The sequence below is a fragment of the Aquarana catesbeiana genome, linkage group LG04 (assembly GCF_042186555.1).
Source record: "Aquarana catesbeiana isolate 2022-GZ linkage group LG04, ASM4218655v1, whole genome shotgun sequence".
Taxonomy (NCBI): domain Eukaryota; kingdom Metazoa; phylum Chordata; class Amphibia; order Anura; family Ranidae; genus Aquarana; species Aquarana catesbeiana.
Window position 1 is genome coordinate 509,588,103 of NC_133327.1, and position 23,380 is coordinate 509,611,482.

The window sequence follows — 23,380 nt, forward strand, 5'->3', positions numbered from 1 at the left end:
ACTGTACACTTTACAGTAAATTAGCAGCTTTGGGGAAACTGGGAACCAAACTGTCAGTGTACCTGTTTTGTGCTGTATTGTAAGATAACCAACTGATGGCCTAGAACAGTGGTGGTCAATGTACTAGATATGGTAACTTAATAGCTATGTCTAAAATTGACTATGTAGTCAAGGTGCCCCAGTAGGTAGTCAGACTTAAAAAAGTGGTATAGATGTATAGCATGTTGCCTAATGGCACCAAAGGGTTGTGCGTAATATTCAATATGTATTTAATACTATAGAAAACTGTCATTGACTGAGCACATGCTAGAATAAATGGTCAAACACTATAGACATGCTATAGGAAGGGATTGGTGACTGAGGACTTGCTGCAGGAGATGATCAGAGGATAGAGACACTTTAAGGGATCATTGGTAGTACAGTCCATTTCTAAACCAAATGCTCCTACATTTGTGCCCCCTATACCCCCCCTTCCTCCTGAAAAAACATAGCAGAAAGGTGAATAGACAGCACAGAATATTAAGAAAGTGTTAAATAAATCAAATTATTTACCAGAAGCCAGTCTAATTCATATATTCCTTTACTGGTTTGAAGTAAGCATCTTGGCCGTAAAAGTTTGACTACTGGCTTTTAGGGCTCACAGAACACACCATAGGGCTATATGCAGTCCTTGAGCCAAACGCTAGGCAACATGTGGCCTACAACATAAAATGAGCCACAGCTTTACTACATTAAAGTGGTATTAAAGGTTTGGTTTGTTAAAAAAAATAACAAACATGTTATAGTTACCTGCTCTGTGCTGTGGTTTCACACAGAGCAGCTCCAATCCTTTGACCAGTGCCCCTAATAGCAAGCCATTTGCTATGGGGGCACTGGTGCGTGCTCACTCTTGAGCCCTGCTCTATGCGTCCATAAGACACAAAGAGCCGTGGTTCGGCCCCGCCCTCATTGGCTCACTGGCTGTAATTGACAGCAATAAGAACCAATGGCTCAAGCTGCTGTCTCAGCCAATGAGAGGGAGTCTCGGGACAGCCAAGGCTCTCATGCACATTGCCGGATCAGAGAGAAGGGCTTAGGTGACTATTGGGGGGACTGTTGGGGGAGCAGTAAACAGGTTTTTTACCTTCATGCATAGAATGCATAAAGGCAAAACAGATTCAGCCTTTACAACCACTTTAAACCTAATTGCATAGTCGTGGTTGCAAAGAAAAAAAAAAAAAATCTGAACGGGTCTTAGTAGGACCAACCAATGCAAGGCAAACAGACTCAGAATGATTGTCCATACTTCACAAGTTAAAAGAAGTCTGCAAACTTGCGAGTCAATTATACAAAAACAAGGCCCATGTGCATGAGCCGTTACCATAATAGATTATACAGAACACATACATTAATGTTTCAGACCAAAGGCCTGAGAGCAATAGTGAGCTGTGACAACCAATCAAAAACTAGATTTAGGTCTTTCCATTTGGGATCTGCATTTTTAACACATTTGGGAAGGTTTTTGAAAGGTCTTGAATTCAATGGAAGACCTTTGTATTGAATCTGGCAGTGAGTGCATTGTTTGCTGTGGATGGCATTGCAGTTTTTGGGACGTAACAAGATTCGAATAGGACAGGACGCATCTGCTTTTTTTATCTGTTGCTGGCAATCAAAATGCAATGTCCACATGCATTTTTAGATTATAAGTTCTCCAATTCCTCCGGTATTGCATTGTAACTGTACTGTCTGCCCTCATGTTGTAAAACGCTGCGCAACCTGTTGGCGCTATATAAATTCTGTATAATAATACACTTTTAGAGGTGCTTATACTACAACGATTCTGCAAAATTCCCACTTTGAGTTTGATGCATTTGACCTGCACTTTTTAAACACATGTATTGTAAAGGAATAAGCCTATTTCCTGAACATGACTATCATTTACGCTGGTGTACGCACACCCTCATAGAGGTTTTCCTGCTCTACTCTATGAAGTGTAAAGTCCCTGCACTGCCTCCTCTGTAATGACCTGCAGGGGTGGTTCCACTTGAACTTCCGCCAGTCACCCTGTTTGCACTGAGCTAGCAGTTCCACAGTTACAACAGGCTCAGCACTTAAGTCTTAAGTTTACTCTATTAAGACCAAGGAAAACCGAACAGTGAGTGCTTTGGGCCAATATGATCTTGTTGCTTTATAAAATATAAAAAGCAGGTGGCTGGAAAGGTTTGGATCCAATCATAATTTAACTACTATAGTTGTTCGAAAGGCCAAACAAGAAAAAGTAACAAATGCAGTTTTTCTGTAAATTGTATTCAAGTGTTAGTGATTTTTTTTTTTTTATTTCGTATGCATAAACATATAGTCTGTAATCAGTTACATTTTTTTTTCCTTTTTATGTAACGCAGTAGCTTAGAGGGGTCTGGTTTTATAGCAAACTTCTGCTACATGGAACATGAGACACAGCCTGCCAGTGCCAGAAATGTCTTTAGCAAGTCTACTTTTCTAGTCGTTTCTCACTAATGTTAATGTTTAAGTATTTGAATGTTTCAAGTGCGTGCTACTTTTGCATGAATGGCACACTATACTTATTTCGCTTGAAAGGCAAAAGCTTCATTAAGCAAAATGAATGAAGCAAATGTAATAGGACATTTAGAGAAAGTGCCAGTGAAAATAAACCGATTTCCTTCGTGCTTACTTTAACATAACCTCAAGTTAGGATAGTTTATTTACTAACATAATGTGAATTCACAGTCTGGCAATACACAGGCAGATCTCATATTCATGAAAGATATATTTGTTATAGTTGCATTCGCCTAAATCACTGCAACTTTTCCCTGATCTCTGCATGTTTTTCTCTGATGCGTGCACAATAAAGCCATCGCTTTCTCTTGTAGGACACATGTGGAAAGATCATTAATGAATCACACAGATTTTAAAATAAGGTTAAAATTCTCTGTGGCACGCCATGCTGACTGCTACTGACTGTTAACTGCATGTAACCCTCTGCTACCTGCTTATCAGTAGAGAAAACCTGATCAATTATATTACTAATAAAAATTAGTTAGCCTAATTTATGACAGTCAGATTCTTGTCTTTATTATATATACAGCATACTACCAATGGAATAGTTGCTATGGGTTACTGTACATTTACACTTTGTAAGGATGTAAGTAAGAGTAAATGTTAAAAAAAACAAAAATGGATCGAAAACTTTAGGGTAAGGCAGCATATTACCGGCAGGCCACTCTCCGGAACATTGATCAGATTTGAGAAAAAAAAATTAAAAATCTGTCCCGATTTCCACTGCCCAACTCCCCTATCCTAGATAGGCAGTGTCTGCCCGCTTAGCTCTCCCTTCCCATCTCTTTCCAATCGCTTTGCCTAAATAATTGGCTGAACCAAACACTGTATAATGTCAGCCATACACGGCCAAATTTATAAGCAATTTCAACAACCAGCCTCTTATAGACACTAGCGAACAGCAGTTTCGATTGTTGTATGGAAACAGTGATAGGTTGCCTTGATCTAGGTATTCTTTTAGTTTGAAAGTGTTTGAAATCCGAACTTAGGAAATAAGATTTACACAGCACATTCAAACTCTTGTGTAACCTCTATGTGCTTTTCAGTAAACCTTTGCAAAGAACGATGATAACATGCAAAGTGTACTAATCCAAAGTGGACCAACAAAATAAATTGGATGCTACTTTGCACATATTGAAAGCATTACTAACAAAGCACATTATACGGGGATAATTAATATATATCCTTTAATGGAATTAAACAGAAACAGCTACCCTGGTTTTCTATGCTCTGTTATTGTATTTATCTATCTGTTATTTGTATTTAGATTGGAAATAACCCCAACATCGAACTTTTAAAGATTTACATTATTTACAAATTAGGGTAATAAATACATAGCTAGTGGTATCTACTGTTGTACTTACCTACTCTGAAGTTACTTGATGTCAGCGTATCAGCGGAATGACCATTTTCACTAATAAGTGTAGTAGTATTTCCTTTTTCGCAGTTGTTATGACAGCGGCCTTTGGTGCAGGTGACTTTGCATATGCTGGGTGTGAAGACCACCTTGATGCGCCCTGTCTGGTTTCCCACTGCCAGGGGAGGCACAGAAAAAAGGAAAAATAGACAGATCAGCTTGGTATCCATTGGTATCCTCCCAAGGTATGGACAAAAAAAAAAAAAAAAAAAAGGTGTTAAAGTGACAAATATCAGACAGAAAAGCGGCAACTTGTCAGTGAGCTCTGCGCTGTATTCAGTGGTGTCTCCGTAACAGCAATCAGAAGATTAGCAAACAGAACTCCGGGATCTAATCCAAGACCACATTAAAGTCAAGTCACCAGAGTGGGATTAGTAATCACAATGCTGCACTTTATTCACAGGCAGAGTGAAAGTGTGAAAAAAAAAGAAGTACAGCACGCTGTATGACAGCTTAAACAGCCAGCTCTGACAGGCAGATGTAATGTAAAGAGGTTGGCCGCTGTACACCTAGGGAAGAATAAACTCCTGTTTCTTCCTGCATACTCCAGCTGTTTCTGCCGTTATTAAGTCACTCTTTTCTCCCTCTCTCTCTCCCTCTCTACAGCCCATCCCCTAGAAATGTTTTAGGCATGCGGCATGTCTGAGAACATCTGTCTCAAATCTTTTGGCACACTAGACGGGAGTGATCAAATCGAGTGTGCGACGCAGCTGCCCTGGTCCAATTTTTTACACTAGCTTTTGGCACATGGCCTATTGTCGGATTTAGGAATTATATAGCCATAATTCATTATATTTATCCAGAGGCATAAGTCAACAGCTAAGGCTAATAATTTATTAGACTTTTATCGATTAATTTATTTTCCCTGTCAGTTTGGCTTAACTTTAACAGTCTTGCAATGAAAACTTATGCTTGGAGTGGCATTTATTTTAGTAACTGAAATTGAAGTTAACAATAATGAAAGAAAGGAAAAATGTACAGTACATGCTGATTTAAACGTATGTCAGTGATGACACCTTTTTCCTCTTCTGCCTCTCAAGTCATGGCAAGTAATACCATAGCAATTAACAGCACTTAACAGTATACCAATATGACATAAAAGTAAAAAAAGTTACAGTGATTGCTGTATGTAAGATCCTGGGCAGTCAGCCCTTAGCATAGGCATGTCAAACTTCATGAAACAGTGGGGGGGATTACTAAAACTGGAGCACTCAGAATCTGGTGCAGCTGTAACCAATCAGCTTCTAACATCAGCTTGTTCAGTTAAGCTTTGACACTAAAACCTCAAAGCTGATTGGTTTCTATGCAGAGCTGCACCAGATTTTGCACTCTCCAGTTTTAGTAAATTTGCCCCTATGCAACTGGTAGAAATCTTCAAGAGCCCACATTCTTCTTCCTGGGGATCATATCTACTTAACCGCTAAGCCACCGCCCACCGTCATATGACGGCTGGACGAGGCTTCTATTGTTCTGGGAGGACGTCATATGACGTCCTCGCCTTCCGAGCCACTAGGGGGCGCGCGCGCGCCGCCGGCGGCGCGCGCGCGTGCCCGCTGCGTCGCTCGGGACCCGGTGCGCGTGCCCGGCGGCCGCGATGTCCGCCGGGCACCCGCGATTGCCGGGTAACAGAGCAGGAGCGTGGATCTGTGCATGTAAACACAGATCCACGTCCTGTCAGAGAGGAGAGGAGACCGATGGCGTGTCCCTTGTACATAGGGACAGCGATCGGTCACCTCCCCCAGTCAGTCCCCTCCCCCCACAGTTAGAATCACCTCCTTAGGTAATACATTAACCCCTCGAGCGCCCCCTAGTGTTAACCCCTTCCCTGCCAGTCACATTTACACAGTAATCAATGCAATTTTATAGCATTGATCGCTGTATAAATGTGAATGGTCCCAAAAATGTGTCAAAAGTGTCCGATATGTCCGCCGCAATATCGCAGTCACAATAAAAAATGCAGATCGCCGCCATTACTAGTAAAAAATAAATAAATAATAAAAATGCTATAAATCTATCCCCTATTTTGTAGACGCTATAACTTTTGCGCAAACCAATCAATATACGCTTAGCGCAATTTTTTTTTACCAAAAATATGTAGAAGAATACGTATCGGCCTAAACTGAGGAAAAAATTTGTTAAAAAAAAAAAAAAAATTGGATATTTATTATAGCAAAAAGTAAAAAATATTGTGTTTTTTCAAAATTGTCCCTCTTCTTTTGTTTATAGCGCAATAAATAAAAACCGCAGAGGTGATCAAATACCACCAAAAGAAAGCTCTATTTGTGGGGAAAAAATGATAAAAATTTCATTAGGGTACAGTGTAACATGACCGCGCAATTGTCATTCAAAGTGCGACAGCGCTGAAAACTGAAAAATGGCTTGGGCAGGAAGGGGGTGTAAGTGCCCTGTATTGAGGTGGTTAAAGTGGAGTTCCACTCAAAAGTGGGGGCACTTGAGAAGATCCTCCTCTTCTCAAGTGCCCCCATGGAGAGCTGCTTTACATGGGGGCACTCGTGCAGGCGCGCTCCCAGGTCCTGCTGCTGCGTTCATTGACACAGACATCAGGACTAGGTCCCGCCCCCGGCTCCCGTGTCACTGGATTTGATTGGCAGCAGCGATAGCCAATGGCTCCTGCTACTATCAATCTATCCAATGAGGACTGGAGACAACGGCTGTAGCTGCTGTGCTCGTCCCCGTCACTGGAACGATTAGACTCAGGTAAGAAAAAGTGGGGGGGTCTGAGGGGGTGCTGTAGCACAAAAGGTTTTTCACCTTAATGCATTCTATGCATTCTGTGCATTTATGGTGAAAAACCGTGAGGGTTTACAAACCCTTTAAGCTCTAATTTTGACTAATACCCAGCTCCTAGGTGGCCCGAGTGGAAGTTCTCCCCCCCCCCCCGCAACAATTTTCTGGGACACATCCCAGAAGATTGCCCGGCCATTGAGGAGGCGCAGCCTGACTCGCGCATGTGTCCAATTTGACATCCATGTGGGTGTGTGTCCCCAAACTCACACTGTCTGCATTCGGGGACACTTACCTGCATGCACATGCACCCACATGGATGTCAAATAGACATAAATGGGACTGCCTGCATGTAGATGTGCAGAACACCTGTACATCCTGTGTGGGCAAACATGGCCTTTTGCACTTAAGTATGCCCATATAAACAAGGCCTTATGTTAACTCTTGACCGTATTCTAAGGAGATGCTTCAGCCTGAAGAACATCATGAAAGTGCTTGCAGTATTTTCTCTATTGGTTTGACTTGAATGTACTAATAAAGAATCCAACAACAAAGAAGGGAGGGCACAGGCTAAAGTTTAACATCTTGAACCATTATGATTGACATGCAAACGTGAATTACGTGTATGTTTAACTCCTGCTGAAAGCAATGAGCTCTCAGTGAACCCTTCTTTCAATAAGAGGCTACTTATGTCATTGGTTTTTACTATTCAGTGCCAATCAAAGACAAAAAAAATGCTGTAAAATCCACCCAGCCTGAACACCCTACCACTGTCATTGAAAGTGCTATTTTGTTGTAAATAAAATAATATCTCAGCCCTGTATCATTTCTGATCTTGACCCCAATAGACATAGAGGTGGATAGTATAATAAGTACAACTAGATGGTTGGTTAATCTATTATTACATGGGTCCCCATTTCCCCTCACCAACAGAGAGAAGAAGATTTCTTATGTCTTTCCTCCTTCTGCCAACAGTGGAGGGGTTTAAATATTTATCATGTGAGTACCAGCCTGTATATATCTGTTTTTCTAAATTTTAAATTGGCCTGATAATGAAAAAACTATTTCCCTTACTTTCTGTTATAAAACAAAGCAAATAATGGCAGGGCAGTATGAACATCCCTGAAATACCCCATTTTTTTATCTAATTTTTTTGCCACAATTTTTTGAAAATTATTATTGAAGTGTTTAAAATGTGTAGCTTGGTAATGGTGCACTAAATACAGAAGCATCATAAGTCTTACCCAAAGTGAATAGGAGGTGAAGAGGTTAATTTACAAGGTCACATATAGTGGGAGGATGGAGATGACGTGGTTAATGTTCAAATCTGCAGTATAAAGCCTGGTACACACAAGTTTTTTTTTTTTTTCGTTCAGCTCAGCGGGCTGAATAACAAAAAAAAACTGGGGAGTTTGCTGTACTAACTATGCAATATGAGCTATTGTGTTCTTGACAAGGGGATCGCCCCCGCCAGCACACACCAGTCAGCACTCGCATTGGCTGTGAGCGCTGTTCTGTTGAACCAGCCGATACCAGCTAATATTCCGCATGTGTGTACCATCCTTAAGGCTAGGTTCACACATGTCCAGTGCGAATTTCGCCTCCGTTTTCACAGTGAATTTCCAAAGCAAGCTGCAATTTAGATACAGTTCAGATGTAAATTTTTGGTCTGGTTGTTAAGGAGCGGGCCGGGAAGCCAGCTTCATCTCATGACTCATCAGCTGTTAGAGGGGTTCCCTGCTGACAACTAATATGTAAAAAAAAAACATTGCTAGCAATACAAAAATGGGATGGGGTCCCCCCAAAATCCATACCAGGCCCTTTTGGGTCTGGTACAGATTTTAAGGGGAACCCCACAGCAAAATGACCCTGGCCGGTGGTTGTGGGGGCCTGTGGGCAGGGAAGTTATGAGAATTTGAAAGCCGTTTTAACAAGGTGGTCCCCAGATCCCCCCTATGTGAATGAGTATGAGGTACATCGTACCCCTACCCATTCACCCAAAAAATCCGGTGTCCCCCAGTGTAGATCCAGCGTCAATCACAATGAAGGCCGCCGTTTGCCTGCTCCACCATCTGACAGTTCCTAAATAGCTAAGGAGCAGTGCCCCCCGGCAAAATGAATGGATGACCCCGCCCCCTGTGATGTCATCAACCCAGCATGCACCGGTCGATGACGTTCCCGATCTAGTGAAGATAGCAACTCCTGACTTATGATCACAGTTCCTCCTGGGTCTTGGTGCCTGACTAATATGTGAGTTTGACCTTTGTAGTGGGGATCAATTAGAGAAGGTGAGCATTTGCCCTTTTGTGGGTTGGTGGAGGCTTTCTTCTGGTGGTGCAATTCTGATCACAATTGAAAAGTGGAATTTTTCACTTTTTGTGGCTTTCTCATGATTTGTTACCACATAATATTTATTACATTTGTGATGTCTTTATTTTAATGATACACATTCATGCTCAGCTGTGTCAGCACTATAATTATCATTATTTTTGCCATAATTCATCGTGTTTTTTTTTTTTGTTATATATGGGTTTGACGTTTTAGATAGTACAACATATTTTTCTCATGCTATCTACATTTATGATTACTCATGTGATTGCTCATTACAGTGATCACATGGTACAGAGCCCCTTGAGACAGCTCTGTACAGCTCTGTCTGTAAACCGTTTAGTCTGACTACTTCTCAAGTGACTTTTGGGGCTCAATCACACACAGATGTCAATACCCTGTTTTCATATGGCATTTATTCAATATTTTTAAAGCCTTATAACTGCCCTGCAATGCCTTCCATGAATTGTACAATGGCAACACACACTGCTATTACACAGGAGAGGTAGTGTTGTGTTGTGTTAAAAACTGAAGCAGCATGTTGCTTTCATGAATGTATAATATTTAAAGTACTGTGTAAATTGACGGTGATATATAAATATCTGTGATAAATAAACTTCTGGGAGTGTCCATCTCCTGGTCCTCTGCTACACTGTTTCATCCTGCAGACCCCTATGTTACCACTTTGCTGTGTTAGGCTGGCCATACATTATACAAGAAAATTGTATAATTTCCCTTTAGATTTGACAAAACCATAAAATACGAGATCAAACTTATATTTTGACCTTGTAGGCCCTTGCACTACATAGTTGAAGGTAAATCTAAAGGAAATTGAAAAAGAAAATTTTATAATGTATGGCCAGCTTAATAAAAGGAAAAACCGCTGAGCGCAGCAGGAAACCAGGTTGTATTTACGTTTCTTTTTTGCAGGGAAAGCTTTTATTCAAACTTTCAGTCTAGTGACAGAATTGTTTTGAGCTTCAGTATCAAATAAGACATTCTTTAGTGGCATTGCAAGCAATATACATGGCATAATGGGACAGAATAGTCACTTAAAGAATCCTAAAGTTGTGTATAATGGTGGATAGGTGGTAATAGTGCATTGTGGTCATGAAAGGCAACACAAATTCTCGTAGAATGGTTCACCATGACTGGTAACATGCTGACACTAATTACATCGCTTTGCTGACGTTGTTAATATGGGAAGAATGCCTCTAGTAACTTGGACCCTTTCTTTCTGATTGCTACTGGATCTTGCAACACAGCTCGTCTCTGCATCTGTTATCAAAACACTGCTACTGTAACATATCACAGCTGTTCCCTTGTTACTGCTCATCTGTTCTTGCAAGTGCAAGATCAGTGTGCACCTAAACCACTTCATATTATATCACTCACATTCACCACAACCCCTTAACCCCATACATATCAACATTTATATGGTCCAGAAATATTTAGACAGCATAAAGGTGAAAAAAGCACCTGGATCAGATGGCATACATACCCATGGATCTTAAAAGAATTGAGCTCTGTTATTTCAAAGCCATTGTTTCTCATTTTTAGGGACTCTTTAATGAACACTGGATTGGCAAAAGGCCAATGTGGTGCCTATATTTAAAAAGGGATCAAAGTCTTTACTGAGTAACTATAGACCTGTTAGTTTAACTTCTATAGTTGGGAAGATACTGCAGAGTTTAAAGGGGTTGTAAAGGTAAAAGTTTTTTCACCTTAATACATTCTATTCATTAAGGTGAAAAAACATCTGACAATACCGGCCCCCCCAGCCCCCCGTTTTACTTACCTGACCCCTCGAAAGTCCCGCGCTCGCTCCCGACATCCTCTTCGCCGCTCAGCCTGGCCGTTGATTGGTTACAGTGGATGGATTGAAAGCAGCGCAGCCATTGGCTCGCGCTGCTGTCAATCACATCCAATGAGGGGCAGGGCCAAGTGATACAGTGAGCGGCTATGGCCGCTGGCTGTATCACGGGAGCGCGCCCGCAAGCACTCAACACCATGTGAGGGAGCTCGCATGAAAGCGTTGAGTCCTTGCGGGGGGGAGCTGAGACAGACATGTTTGTCATTTAAAAAAAAAAAAAAAAAATTAACTTTAGTGATCCTTTAATAAAAGATCACATAGATGAGTTCTTGCTGGAAAAAAATGTTTTAAGCAACAGACAGCATGGATTAATGAAAGACATAAGTTGTCAAACAAATCTGATTTCTTTTTATGAGGAGGTAAGTAAAACCTTGGACAGAGGGGTAGTTGTGGACGTGGTATACTTGGATTTTGCAAAAGCGTTTGACACAGTTCCCCACACACAGCTAATGTGTAAGGTAAAGTCTACAGGCTTGGAAAGATCAGTTTACAAATGGAAAAAAAACTGACTAAAAGACCGAATTCAGAAGGTAATGGTTAACAATTCATACTCTGAATGGGCTAGGGTTGTTAGCGGTGTACCCCAAGATTCAGTGTTGGGACCCTTACTTTTTAATACCTATATAAATTGTATAGGGTCTGGGATTAAAAGTACAACTTATGTCTTTGCAGACAACACCAAGCTATGAAGTGGAATAGCGTTCTTACAGGATATCTCCAACTTACAACCACTTCAATTTACTGTTTAAGTGGGCAAATATGTGGCAAATGAGGATTAATGTTGATAAATGTAAAGTTATGCACGTGAGGGCTAAGAATATGCATGCATCATACATCCTAGGGGGAGTACAACTGGGGGAATCAATGGTGGAGAAGGTTCTGGGTGTTTTTAATAGATCATAAGCTTAATAATAGCATGCGATGCCAAGCAGCTGTTTCCAAAGCAGGCAAAATCTTTACTTGTATTAAGAGAGGTAGAGACAGCAGAGAGAGAGAGAGGGACATAATTCTACCCCTGTACACATAGCAAGACCTCATCTGGAATATGCAGTTCAGTTTCGGGCACCAATTCACAAAAAGGATATCGGGGAACTAGAGAAAGTGCAGAGAAGAGCAACCAAATTGACCCCCATGGCACTACTCAGTTTCCTATGCCATTTTTGACTGTAGTTTGCCTATTAGCCCTACAAATGTCCAGCATTTAACAAGACACACCAAACCCTTGGCGAACTGAAACAGGGCAGGCTCGCCTCATACTAAATATAGCACAAGCACTTAACTAAAATACATTATAACACTACTTATAAAATGTATTTATAAATAAAGCCTGCAAAGAGTGTAGATTATATCACTTTCCTAGATGTGGATTTCTTAGTGCCTGCTCATTTGGTTCACATTTATACCCAGACTATCATGGCAGCTGTTCTGGTTTGTAGGAATAAGGCTGGCCATACATTAATCATTTTTTTTCAACCCGCTGATTGAACAAAAAAAAAAAAGATCTGATTCCCCATCCACACATTCAAGGTGGACGGGGGGAATCATTCCTGCTGTGCTATTGTCTTCTGACAGCGGGAGGCCTTCTCCACCGTTAGAATACAAAGATCAGTGCTGCCGGATATAGCCAGTGGCACTGATCGTTTGGGAAAAACATGACTGAGTGGTTGTACACAACTTGGATAGATCAACTTGTGTACAACCAGCCTGCCCATACATAAGTCGAAGTTCGGACAGTTCCTGCTGAATTTGGCCTCTTTTGGTACGGCAGGTGAAATTACGTAAATAGGAGGCCAAATACCCGAGACCAGAAGCCAATTAGTCTAGGAAATTGCCACCATTTATATGTATAACACCCCCCCCCCCCCGATGGCCACAACCCCGGAAACAGCGTAGGATAGATTGGCATGGGCAATGTGAGCAGGGACCCAATACCAGCGTAGGAGCAGCTTATATGCCACCTCCAAGGTGGCTGTATTAAACAAGCATTTGGCCACAGAAGACCAGGCCCCACTCCAGCCTGCCAAGTTCATTTTGGTCGCCAAATCTCGTTCCCACTGAGCTACATAAGTGAGAGAGGTATGAGATGAACGATTATGCAGAGAAGCATAGAGAGCCGAGATGAGGCCTGAGGATCCCGGGGAGTGCAGGCAGATGTGTTTAAACATGTTTTTCTGGAATGGGTACGTAGGAGTCCTGCGCAGCGAGGTGAGCCAATGCTGAAGTTGGAGGTAGCGGAAGAGCTCCTCTTTTGATACGTTATGGGTCTCCCAAAGTGAAGCCCACATGGGAAGTGATCTGGTGATTAGGAAGTGTCGAACATGTGAGAACTCATTAGCGACCCACCAAGAGAATGCTCGTGGTTGGTCCAGGCCCAGAGGAAAGAATGGATTGTTAGTGATTGGGAGCATGGGCAGAAAGGGCGACATGAGGCAAGCAGAGCACCGCACACAGTCCCAGACTTGTAAACTATGATGCATGAGAGGGCTCAAAGTCGATGAGCGGAGGTTATGAGGTAGCCAGAGGAGGGCTGGCATGGCAATGGGAGCACAATTTGGTAATTCCAAGAGAACCAACAAAGGAGTATCAAATGTAGCACGAAGCGGATGACTCATTGAAAAGATTAGCATGTACGCTGACGACACAATACTATACCTAGCCGACCCTGGTCACTCACTTCATAATGCCCTACAGACTATAGAAAGATTTGGGAAATTTTCCGGACTCAAGATTAATTGGGAGAAATCTCAGATCCTTCCAATTGACAATTTTCCGCCCACAAAATTTTAAGCTGATATGCCATTACAAGGAGTAGATATGATTAAATACCTAGGGGTTTATATTTCCAGAACTCCGGCAGACTACATAGCGTTAAACATTAAACCAGTATTTTCCCTAATCAGAACTAAATTAAAGACATGGTCTCAGTTACCTCTGGGAATATGGGGTCGTATTAATCTTATCAAAATGGTATTACTCCCCAAAATATTATACATTCTCTGGCACTCTCCGATATACATACCCTTAAAATATTTTAAGTCACTCGAAGCCCTTCTTAAACCCTTTGTTTGGGGGAATAATAGGCACAAGTTATCATGGCAGGCCCTTAAAAACCCAACAGACATGGGGGGCACAGCACTCCCAGATCTTAATCATTATTACATTGCTTCCCAACTGTCCCAACTATTCCACATAGACAAAACAGACAGGGAAAGATTTTTATTTTTGTTGTGTCCACATTGGGCGCAACAAACTGCAGATCCCATTTACGCTATCACTATGGGCACAAGGACTTCGGAGGGCAGAGGAGACAAGAAGTCTTTGTTGTACCATTACAGACGCATATGGGAACTTGCTATGGGCAAACTAGATATCCCTTCACACAACGATTATACTCCCCTATGGTATAACGGAGACCTCCCAGAGTTTAAACACATGCAAGATTCAGGGTTATGGATCAGACAGGGTATATTCTATCTACATCACATATTATGAAATGGAATCCTCAAAAACTTTAGATTCTTTCAATTGAGACATGCAACTCAGTCACAGTTCTTACAATCTCCTTCAAGACCTACACCTAATCCCATTATAGCAATCATAAAAGAAACGGACCCAAAAAAATGAATATCCTGTTTTTACACTATGCTCAATACACCGATATCCGCCAAGGTAGTATATAAACTTAAACCACGCTGGGAAGAAGATGTGGGACAAATGGAGAATGAGGAATGGGAGGAAGCGATGGAGTCTTGTAAAGAAGTATCGCCCAGACCCTCAGACAGGTCATCCCAAATATATGTACTACACCGAGCATACTTAACCCCGCTTAGGGTGGCTAGATATAAAAGGGGCCAATCTACTTTGTGCCCAATGTGCAAATCCACAAATGGTACATTTTTTCACCTTATCTGGTCCTGTCCACGGATCCAGGGCTTATGGAAACAAATTGTAACTTTCCTGCATGATAACATGGGTTCTCCTGTAACGATGGAACCGAAACCATGTTTGCTGGGAATATTTCCCAACCCTCCTGACAAATTCACCAAAATTTTCCTTCAGGAAACTCTTTTTTCTGGAAGGAAAATAATAGCCAGAAAATGGATGCGACCAACACCCCCACACATTAATAGAGGTTGTCCTGACAAGTTTAATAGGATATGGGACCGCTGGATACAAGACTCGGAAACTTGCTCATAACTAATGTACCGTATATCTTTAATATGATCACATCAGTCTCCATATAACAGGTCTTTATTACTAAGCATCGACTCTGAGGAATAACAACCTAAGACGGATATGTAATGGATGTCTATGATTATATGTCACACTGAAACATCACTCTGTGTCGATGTAAATATATGTATACCTTGCATTACATGTATGCACTTTTTTTTGTTCAATAAAAACCGTTGGAAAGTAAAAAAAAAAAATGTAGCACGAAGCAGGGATAATTGGGCAATCTGGGTGGCCAGGTAGTATTTGGCGCTATTGGGAATCCCCGGGCCCCCCTGTACCCCTTGTGTCAAAAGGGTTGCTCTGGAGATCCCGGGGTGCTTATTGGCCCAGATAAATTGGAAGATTCTATTTTGGAGCAACCGGAGAAAATGCGAAGGAACTCGCACCGGTAGAGTGCGAAAGTAATATAAAAGTTTTGGCAAGATAGTCATTTTCATGGAATTAATACGACCTATCCATGATAAGTGCGGGAATTGCCAAGACTACATAAGGGAAGATATAGAGCGCAGCAATGGGTAATAATTAGAGGCAAAGAGGGAGGCGTATGAGGGGGTCAGACGGATCCTGAGATAATCAATGTGGGAGGATGTCCATTGGAAAGGGAAGTGGGACTGTAGTCGAGTGACTAGGTCAGGGGCCAAGGTCACGTTAAGGGCAACCGTTTTGTTGAGATTGATACATAAGCCCGAGATTGATGAGGTACATGTGTTATTCATACAGTTTTTTCTATTCACTAGCTAACTGCATTTGTGTTTTTAATAACTCCCATTATAAAGTGACTTCAAACCATTTTATGATACAAGTAAGCATTAATGAGTTTATTACACTGTAATATATTAAAATCCTAGCTGTACACATTCAGCAGCATGCTGTCATATTATAAAACAAGTTCTGTAGATACATAAAGAGAAGAAAATCCTTAATCCATGTTTAATAATGTTTAGAGAATTGGAATGTAAAATAATAACTAACATTCATGTACAATAGGACAGGGATGGGCAGCCTCTGCATTCCAGTTCTGACCTGCGTCTACTTTCTGTTACATCTGCCTATCCCTGTTAGAAGACATTCAATTCACTGCAATACATTTAATACTGAGTTAGTTGTTTCTAACTAAATCTTGACCTTAAGGTTATAGTGTTTGACCTTGATCTATGGAGGAAAATACTTTAATATGGTCAATGGGATTAAATGAACAGACAGCCCTTGAAAGCGTAGCCATCCATGTAATGGACGATCCAACAATTTTAAACATGATCATTGTCTGGTCATAGTCTAGTGTCCTCACAGGTTAAAGAGCACATCCATTAGTTTTAGTTTTCAAAGGAACAAAAGGGTGTAGGATGTGTTGAGGAAACGATGAGATGTTTAGAAAAAGGAAAAAGTGACTCCTCTTTTCAGCCATTTACTCATTTCCTCCCCTGTATGCCAAACAGTTAGAGAATCCAAAGATGAATATTTTGTGGGTGACCACCGGAGTGGATATCCTGTACTGAGGCACAGCCTGTTAGAGCACAAGACTCACAAGTGCCTCTTCTACCCACAATTTACAGGCAGCTCCACATAACTTCAACTGTCCTATATATCCTAATGTATACATAATGTATACCGTATAGTCCAAGGATCAGATCTAACTTGCACCTATTTCAATTATTAACTATTTAGGACCTACAGAGGCAAAAATGCTTGTGTGTTTGTGGCACAGTTATGACTGATAATTTTGTGTATGAAGGATGACTGGCTGTATTGGCTGACAGCAGATATCCAAACAACATATAACATATAAAATGATATATGTTATTCATCTTTGCCAATGATGCAGAAATTGATACTGATAATTTGATATGTAGTAATGAACAATTGCCTAAATTGAACTGAATTGCACATCTGGTGAAGAAAAGCCTGCCAGTTGGTCTGATAGTTTGTTTATAATCGCTCAGATTCCTTTATGCATGGCCAATATAAGAATTGCATCTGTTTGCAATGGTATATACAACTGATTAAGGATTTAGAAAATATTTTACAAAGAGGTTATGGCCCATGACCATTATTCTGTATTTTCCAAACATTTGGCAACCTATTTTTTTGTTACTTATGTCAAATTTATTTTGACAAAATTTAAAATATGTAAAAATTTACTTTCAGAATTTTGGTAAGTGGCAATACCAAATGCCAGAATTAACCACTTGCCATCTGGGTAAATTCTGACATTTCTCACATACATGGAAAAATCTGTACATTTTTGCTAGAAAATTACTTAGACCCCCACCCCCCCAAACATTGTACATTTTTGAAAGCAAGGATCTTGGAGAATAAAATGGTGGCTTTTGCAATTTTTTATTTACTTATCAATTTTATTTAAATCCTTTTTTTACACTGCTTATTCACAGGAGGGGGAGGAACGGATCATGGCTGCAGCGGAAGCCACAATCCTGGCATAAACGATTCCCAACAAGAACATATTTACGTGCCTTGATTGTGAAGTGGTTAAAGTAAATCTCTGTTTGATTGGCTGCTTTGGAGGGCAGAGGAGAATTCTGGGGTCTATTACAGGGAATACATTATCTCAATATGAATCGTTAATACTTTCTAGGAAACAATGCAGGTGAATATAAAGCTGGCCATGCACTAAGCTAATTTTGGTGGGTTCCAGATGAATCAACCAAAATCTGATCATTGGTCCTGTTGGCACCACTCTGCCCGATTCTTCAATTTTTTTTGGAAGTATAACAGCTGAATAGTGCCTTCATACAAGCACAGTTTGGGCATTCTGATAGCGGGCAAAGCCAGCTGCCAGACTGCAATAGTAGTTGCCCGAAGTGTATGGCCAGCTTCCCAGCTACTCAATCCTTTACTGTACATACACAGTGGTAAGAGATCTATTCAATAAGCCAGTGCAAAGAGCAATCAGGATATACCACGTATATCAACCAATCTGGTGTCAGTTTACTATAGTCAAATTGTTAAAATCTGTTCTCAGAGTTGGCACTATGACTTCCAACACCATGCACATTGTTATTTGCCTTGTGAAATCATCCCCTAGGAGCTTCTTATTGAGGTCATCTAGCCATCACCAACATTATTACCAAGATCTGACAGACTGAGAATGGAAAACTGGAGTAAGTATTGGGAACCTTATAGGGATGGGGGTAATCAGAATAATTATAAATAGTGGTAAAAGATGTCTGTGCTTTTTTTGTTCATTGCTTTCCATTTCATGCTTTTTTTTTTTTTTTACTTTATTTTGTTTCCACTGAATTTAATTTGGAACATTATGCTTCAAACTATATGTAGGAATGTTACTGTTAAAATGGGGCCAGTTCTCACCAATGCCTTATCCAAGTTTTTACATGCCAACAGTGACTCGTACAGTATGCTTTCTGGCTCTCAAATACATTGCTATGGTGAAAGGAGCCAGACATGATTTCAAACAATAGCATGTCAGCATTTAAAGTGGATCAAACCCCTAACTGCATAACATTTAGGTTGCTAAAGAATTACGTGTCATAGGTATGTTTTTTCTTTTTTAATAAAATATTTTTTTTCACATTTTTTAAACTCTTACTGCTGCTAATATTTTCCAGCCTCTCTCAGCCACTTCTTGTTTATATGTACTCTCTGCAGACTAAGGTACCCATCATTGTTCTAGACTTCCTGATAGTGCCAGAAGATCACTGCTGTGGGGAGAATATGGTGTCAATGGAGGGAATAGCACACATTTCATTAGAGGTAAGGTATGTCCCTGGTGCTATATCTACAACAAAACTATTAACTAAACAGCAGATATAAAGCCCAACTCCAGGCACAACAAAAAATACCACTGCAGTGGGGACCCTTCACTGTAAGGGTTAAATGCTCATTACATCCAGGGGTTCATTGATAAGGAGTAATATTTACCTTACTCCTCATTCCAGCAGGGTCCCCCCAACTGTGCAATCAGTCCTGGAAAGGCTCCACTCTAACATACTCCTGGCCATGGTTACATGTCTGACTCTATCACATGCAATGCAGGGTTAAGGTCCTGCATTGTACATGATTATGCCGAGGGTCAGCTCAGAGGCCAGAGCTTTGAAATGAGGATAGTGCAAAAGCCTGCCGGAGCAGGGATTAGAGTAAGTAACACTGCCTGTTTGTGTATCCCCTAGACCAGGGGTAGGCAACCTTGGCCTTCCAGCTGTGGTGAAATTCTGACAATCACAGGCATGATTCCTAGAAACAGAGGCATGATGGGATTTGTATTTTCATCACAGCTGGAGGGCCAAGGTTGCCTACCCCTGCCCTAGACATAAGAAGGATTGAACTGTTACAGTGTGGGGTGGGACACTACAAGGGTAGATGTTGTAACATGTGCAGAGTTGGGCTCTAAATATAGGCTTCCAAATGCCCTGTGTAGTAAAAAAATGGACAAATATACAGTGTCTGGAGAAGATATATGTGAATAGTGTTATGTAGCCATGACATTGTGGGTTTTGGATTTGTACAGTGACAGTGCAAGAGGGATTTAAAATCTCCTCAACGCTTCTTACTAGAAGAGAAAAGTGCTGCTTAGGCACTGTTGGGAATATCACACCCTGCTGCACAGAATTCCAAAATGCATAGTGTGGAATAGTGTGCGTGTAGTCATATAATTATAAGGGAGTTATATTATTAATGGAGTTCTGGTTTATGTTTGCTGAAATGTTGCTATGCTTCCTAATAACAGTCCCGTGGAGCTAAAAGTCATTGCCAGAACCATTTCAGTATGCAGTTAATTACCGATTCATATGAAGCAAGCATTTCTATCCTTAGCAGGTTTCCAAATGAAATGAAATCTGGACCTCTGTCAGAACACTCAGTACAGGTAACAAAGAACATTCCCCTCCTTTGCTCTCACTGCTCTTTATACTAATCAAGTTAAGGCAAGCACAAGGGAAGGAAATAAAATAACCAAAGTACCAGCAGGTCCAGATAGCTGACAGCATAAGCCATAGCACCAGCATTCAAATAATCTTAGTCCTAGCAAGGCACAAACCCTCTGTGTTTCTACAAACGTACAATTGTTACAATGAGCCATTCAGTTTCAGTTAAATGATCTTTTTAGAAACTATCCCAGAAACTATCCTTTATACCCTTTTCACACTGAGGTGTTTTTTCAGGTGCTTTTGGGCTAAAAATAGTGCCTGTAAAGCGCCTGAAAAACGTCTCCCCTGCAGAGTCTTTTTTGGCCGCTAGCGGGGGTTAAAAGTGCCCCGCTAGCAGCTGAAAACCTCCACAAAAACGATGGTAAAGCGCCGCTAAAGATAGCGGCGCTTTACCGCCGATGCCTCCGATGCCCCAGTGTGAAAGCAGCCTTATCGTTATTTGCATTGAGTTCAATGTGAAGCAAATATTTACTTGTTTTTCATAGTACTTGTCTCCAGATATTGTGCTAACTGAAGACAGGCTGAATAAAAACAAAGCTAAGTTTACAGACCTGGGCCTGTAATGACAGCTCTCAAAGCAAGTGGAAAGAAAAGATAGCTGTAAAAGGTTATATTTGCAAAACTTCTTACTATGCTTGAGTATGATGAAAGAGCAAATGTATTTTAAAAGTACAAGTATTATTTAATGTGCAAAAACACAGTTAAATATAATTCCCCTTTTTTAATAAGGTAGATGGTGCAAATTGCAGTCAACCAAAAAACTATAAAAAAAGTATCTTTTTACAAACCTAATTGCAATAAACTGAGATCAAATGGCATGTTGTGGGTTACAGTGGAACCTTGGTTAACCAGTTATGCTGCGTACACACGGGCGGACTTTCCGGCAGACTTGGTCCGGCGGACCGGACTCCGTCGGACAATTTGATCGCGTGTGGGCTCCAGCGGACTTTTTTTGTCTGAAGGACCTATAAATAAAACATGTTTCAAATCTTTCTGATGGACTCGTCTGTATGCTAATCCGACGGACTAAAACCGACGCTAGGGCAGCTATTGGGTACTGGCTATCAAGTTACTTATTTTAGTCCGGTTGTACGTTATCACGTACAAATCTGTCGGACTTTGGTGTGATCGTGTGTGTCCAAGTCCGTTCGTTTGAAAGTCCGGCGGACGTACGCTGCAAAGTCCGTTGAAAAGTCCGCTCATGTGTACACGGCATAACGCAGTTAACGAGCGTTTTGAAAGACAAGCAACTTTTTTAAAAAAATTCTGACTCGGTTTATGAGTGTTGTCTTGCAAAATGAGCAGAATTCAAGCTAATGTGGTGTGCAGTACCGCATTTGGCCAGAGGTGCGGGGGCGCCGGTGACACTCGGAACGGTTCAGAGCCGTTCGGAAATACTTAAAAACACTCGGAAACACTCCGTTCCCGAGCCTTTCCGGAGGTTTCCAAGTTCAGCCGAGCTGTCCCCGAGTATTTCCGAGGCTCTCCAGCGCCCCCCCCCCCACCTCTGGCCACATGCGGTATTGCATGCAATAGAAGTCAATGCGGGACAAATTATCTTCGTTTCCATTGACTATGGGGAAACTCGCTTTGATATGAATTACAAGCATTCTCCTGGAATGGATTATACTCATAATCCAAGGTTCCACTGTATTGTACTTTGCACATTGGCATTGCATTTTGCCTTACCTTAGTATCCAACCTTGAGTGAACCACCTCATACAGTCCTGCGTTTGCAAAGAGAATTCTCTGGCTTCAACTTTCATTGCAAAACTAGGAACCTCCTATTCAGTCTTTTCTTTCAGAAAAGAGACCACCACGTCAATATATACAAAAAGAAGCGATTAACCTTACCAGAGATGACACGTTAATTCATCTGAAAAAAAATTGTCCTTCTAAAAAAATTGTCCTCTTCCGTATCCAGCAGAATTGCAGTGCAAAATGCAGACTTTCTGTTATGGTCACCAGGATGCATTGCCTGCAGTAACTGCAACTTGTACAGCTTCATATGCAGGCGGTTTTTAAGAGTACGCTAAACTGTTGTTTGAGAAATTCCAAAGTTCAACGCTTGTCTGTGTAGTGAACTTCCAATGGCTACAAGCAAATGCACCTTGGATATGCTCAACATTTTCTTCTGACATGCAAGGATGACCAGTGCTTTTCCTTTTACATATGCAACCATCTTCAACAAATTTTTTATGCCACTCGTAAATTTGCTCATGACGAAGCGGCTGTTGAACTGACAGCATAATTTACGTTGCACTTGAACAATGGATTCACACCTTGCAAACTGCAGCACACAAAACGACTTCTCCTGTGGCATCGCCATTTTCCTATAAACAAAAAACAGCACCGCTGTGTGGCAATGCATGGAACTTCTAAGCAAGCTTTCAACTTTTAACCTTCCTCCATTCAATAATGTGTAGAATGTGCTTCTATCCCTTTCAGTTTGTTTGAAAGAAAAAGTTGAAATCTGCTGGAGTTTTACTGAAATAAATAGATTGGAGCTGTTTCACCTAACAAATAATTTGTAATATAGTTTAGCAAGTCTTGTGATCCAGGCATTCTGGTAAAAAGCATCCCCATATCCTCAATTTTGACTGCAGTAAGGTCTCTGAAGGCAGTAAGGTCTCAAGTGTGGGTGTGCGTCCGCCAAATGTAGAGTGTGTGTGTTTGGGAACATGTACCTACATGGCTGTCAAGCAGATGTGTCCATGCAGTCCAATGGACATGAATGGGACTGCCTGCAGCACTTTATTCCTATTGATGTTGGTGTATATGTTTTGATCAGAGGTAGCACCTAAAAAGTCCATGAGCATGTTTTATACAGTCAGGTCCATAAATACTGGGACATCAACACAATCCTAATCTTTTTGGCTCTGTACACCACCACAATGGATTTGAAATGAAACAAACAAGATGTGCTTTAACTGCAGACTTTCAGCTTTAATTTGAGGGTATTTACATCCAAATCAGGTGAACGGTGTAGGAATTACAACAGTTTGTATATGTGCCTCCCACTTTTTAAGGGACCAAAAGTAATGGGACAATTGGCTGCTCAGCTGTTCCATGGCCAGGAGTGTGTTATTCCCTCATTATCCCATTTATCCCATTTACAAGGAGCAGATAAAAGGTCCAGAGTTAATTTCAAGTGTGCTATTTGCATTTGGAATCTGTTGCTGTCAACTCTCAATATGAGATCCAAAGAGCTGTCACTATCAGTGAAGCAAGCCATCATTAGGCTGAAAAAACAAAACAAGCCCATCAGATAGCAAAAACATTAGGTGTGGCACCGGTGAGCTCAGCAACACCAAAAGATCCGGA

At 41.1% G+C, this 23,380-nt stretch overlaps 1 protein-coding gene across 2 annotated transcripts in view; it reads right to left on the minus strand.

Annotated features, from left to right (window-relative positions):
- LTBP1 (latent transforming growth factor beta binding protein 1) overlaps nucleotides 1-23,380 on the minus strand; it is a 548,083-nt gene that overhangs the window by 286,834 nt on the left and 237,869 nt on the right. The window contains exon 5 of one of the 2 annotated variants that reach the window (XM_073627727.1): nucleotides 3,921-4,088. The exons of the other annotated variant lie outside the window; for it this stretch is intronic. Coding sequence (XP_073483828.1) covers nucleotides 3,921-4,088 — 168 coding nt within the window. The remainder of the gene's footprint in view (nucleotides 1-3,920; nucleotides 4,089-23,380) is intronic. 2 annotated transcript variants of the gene reach the window in all.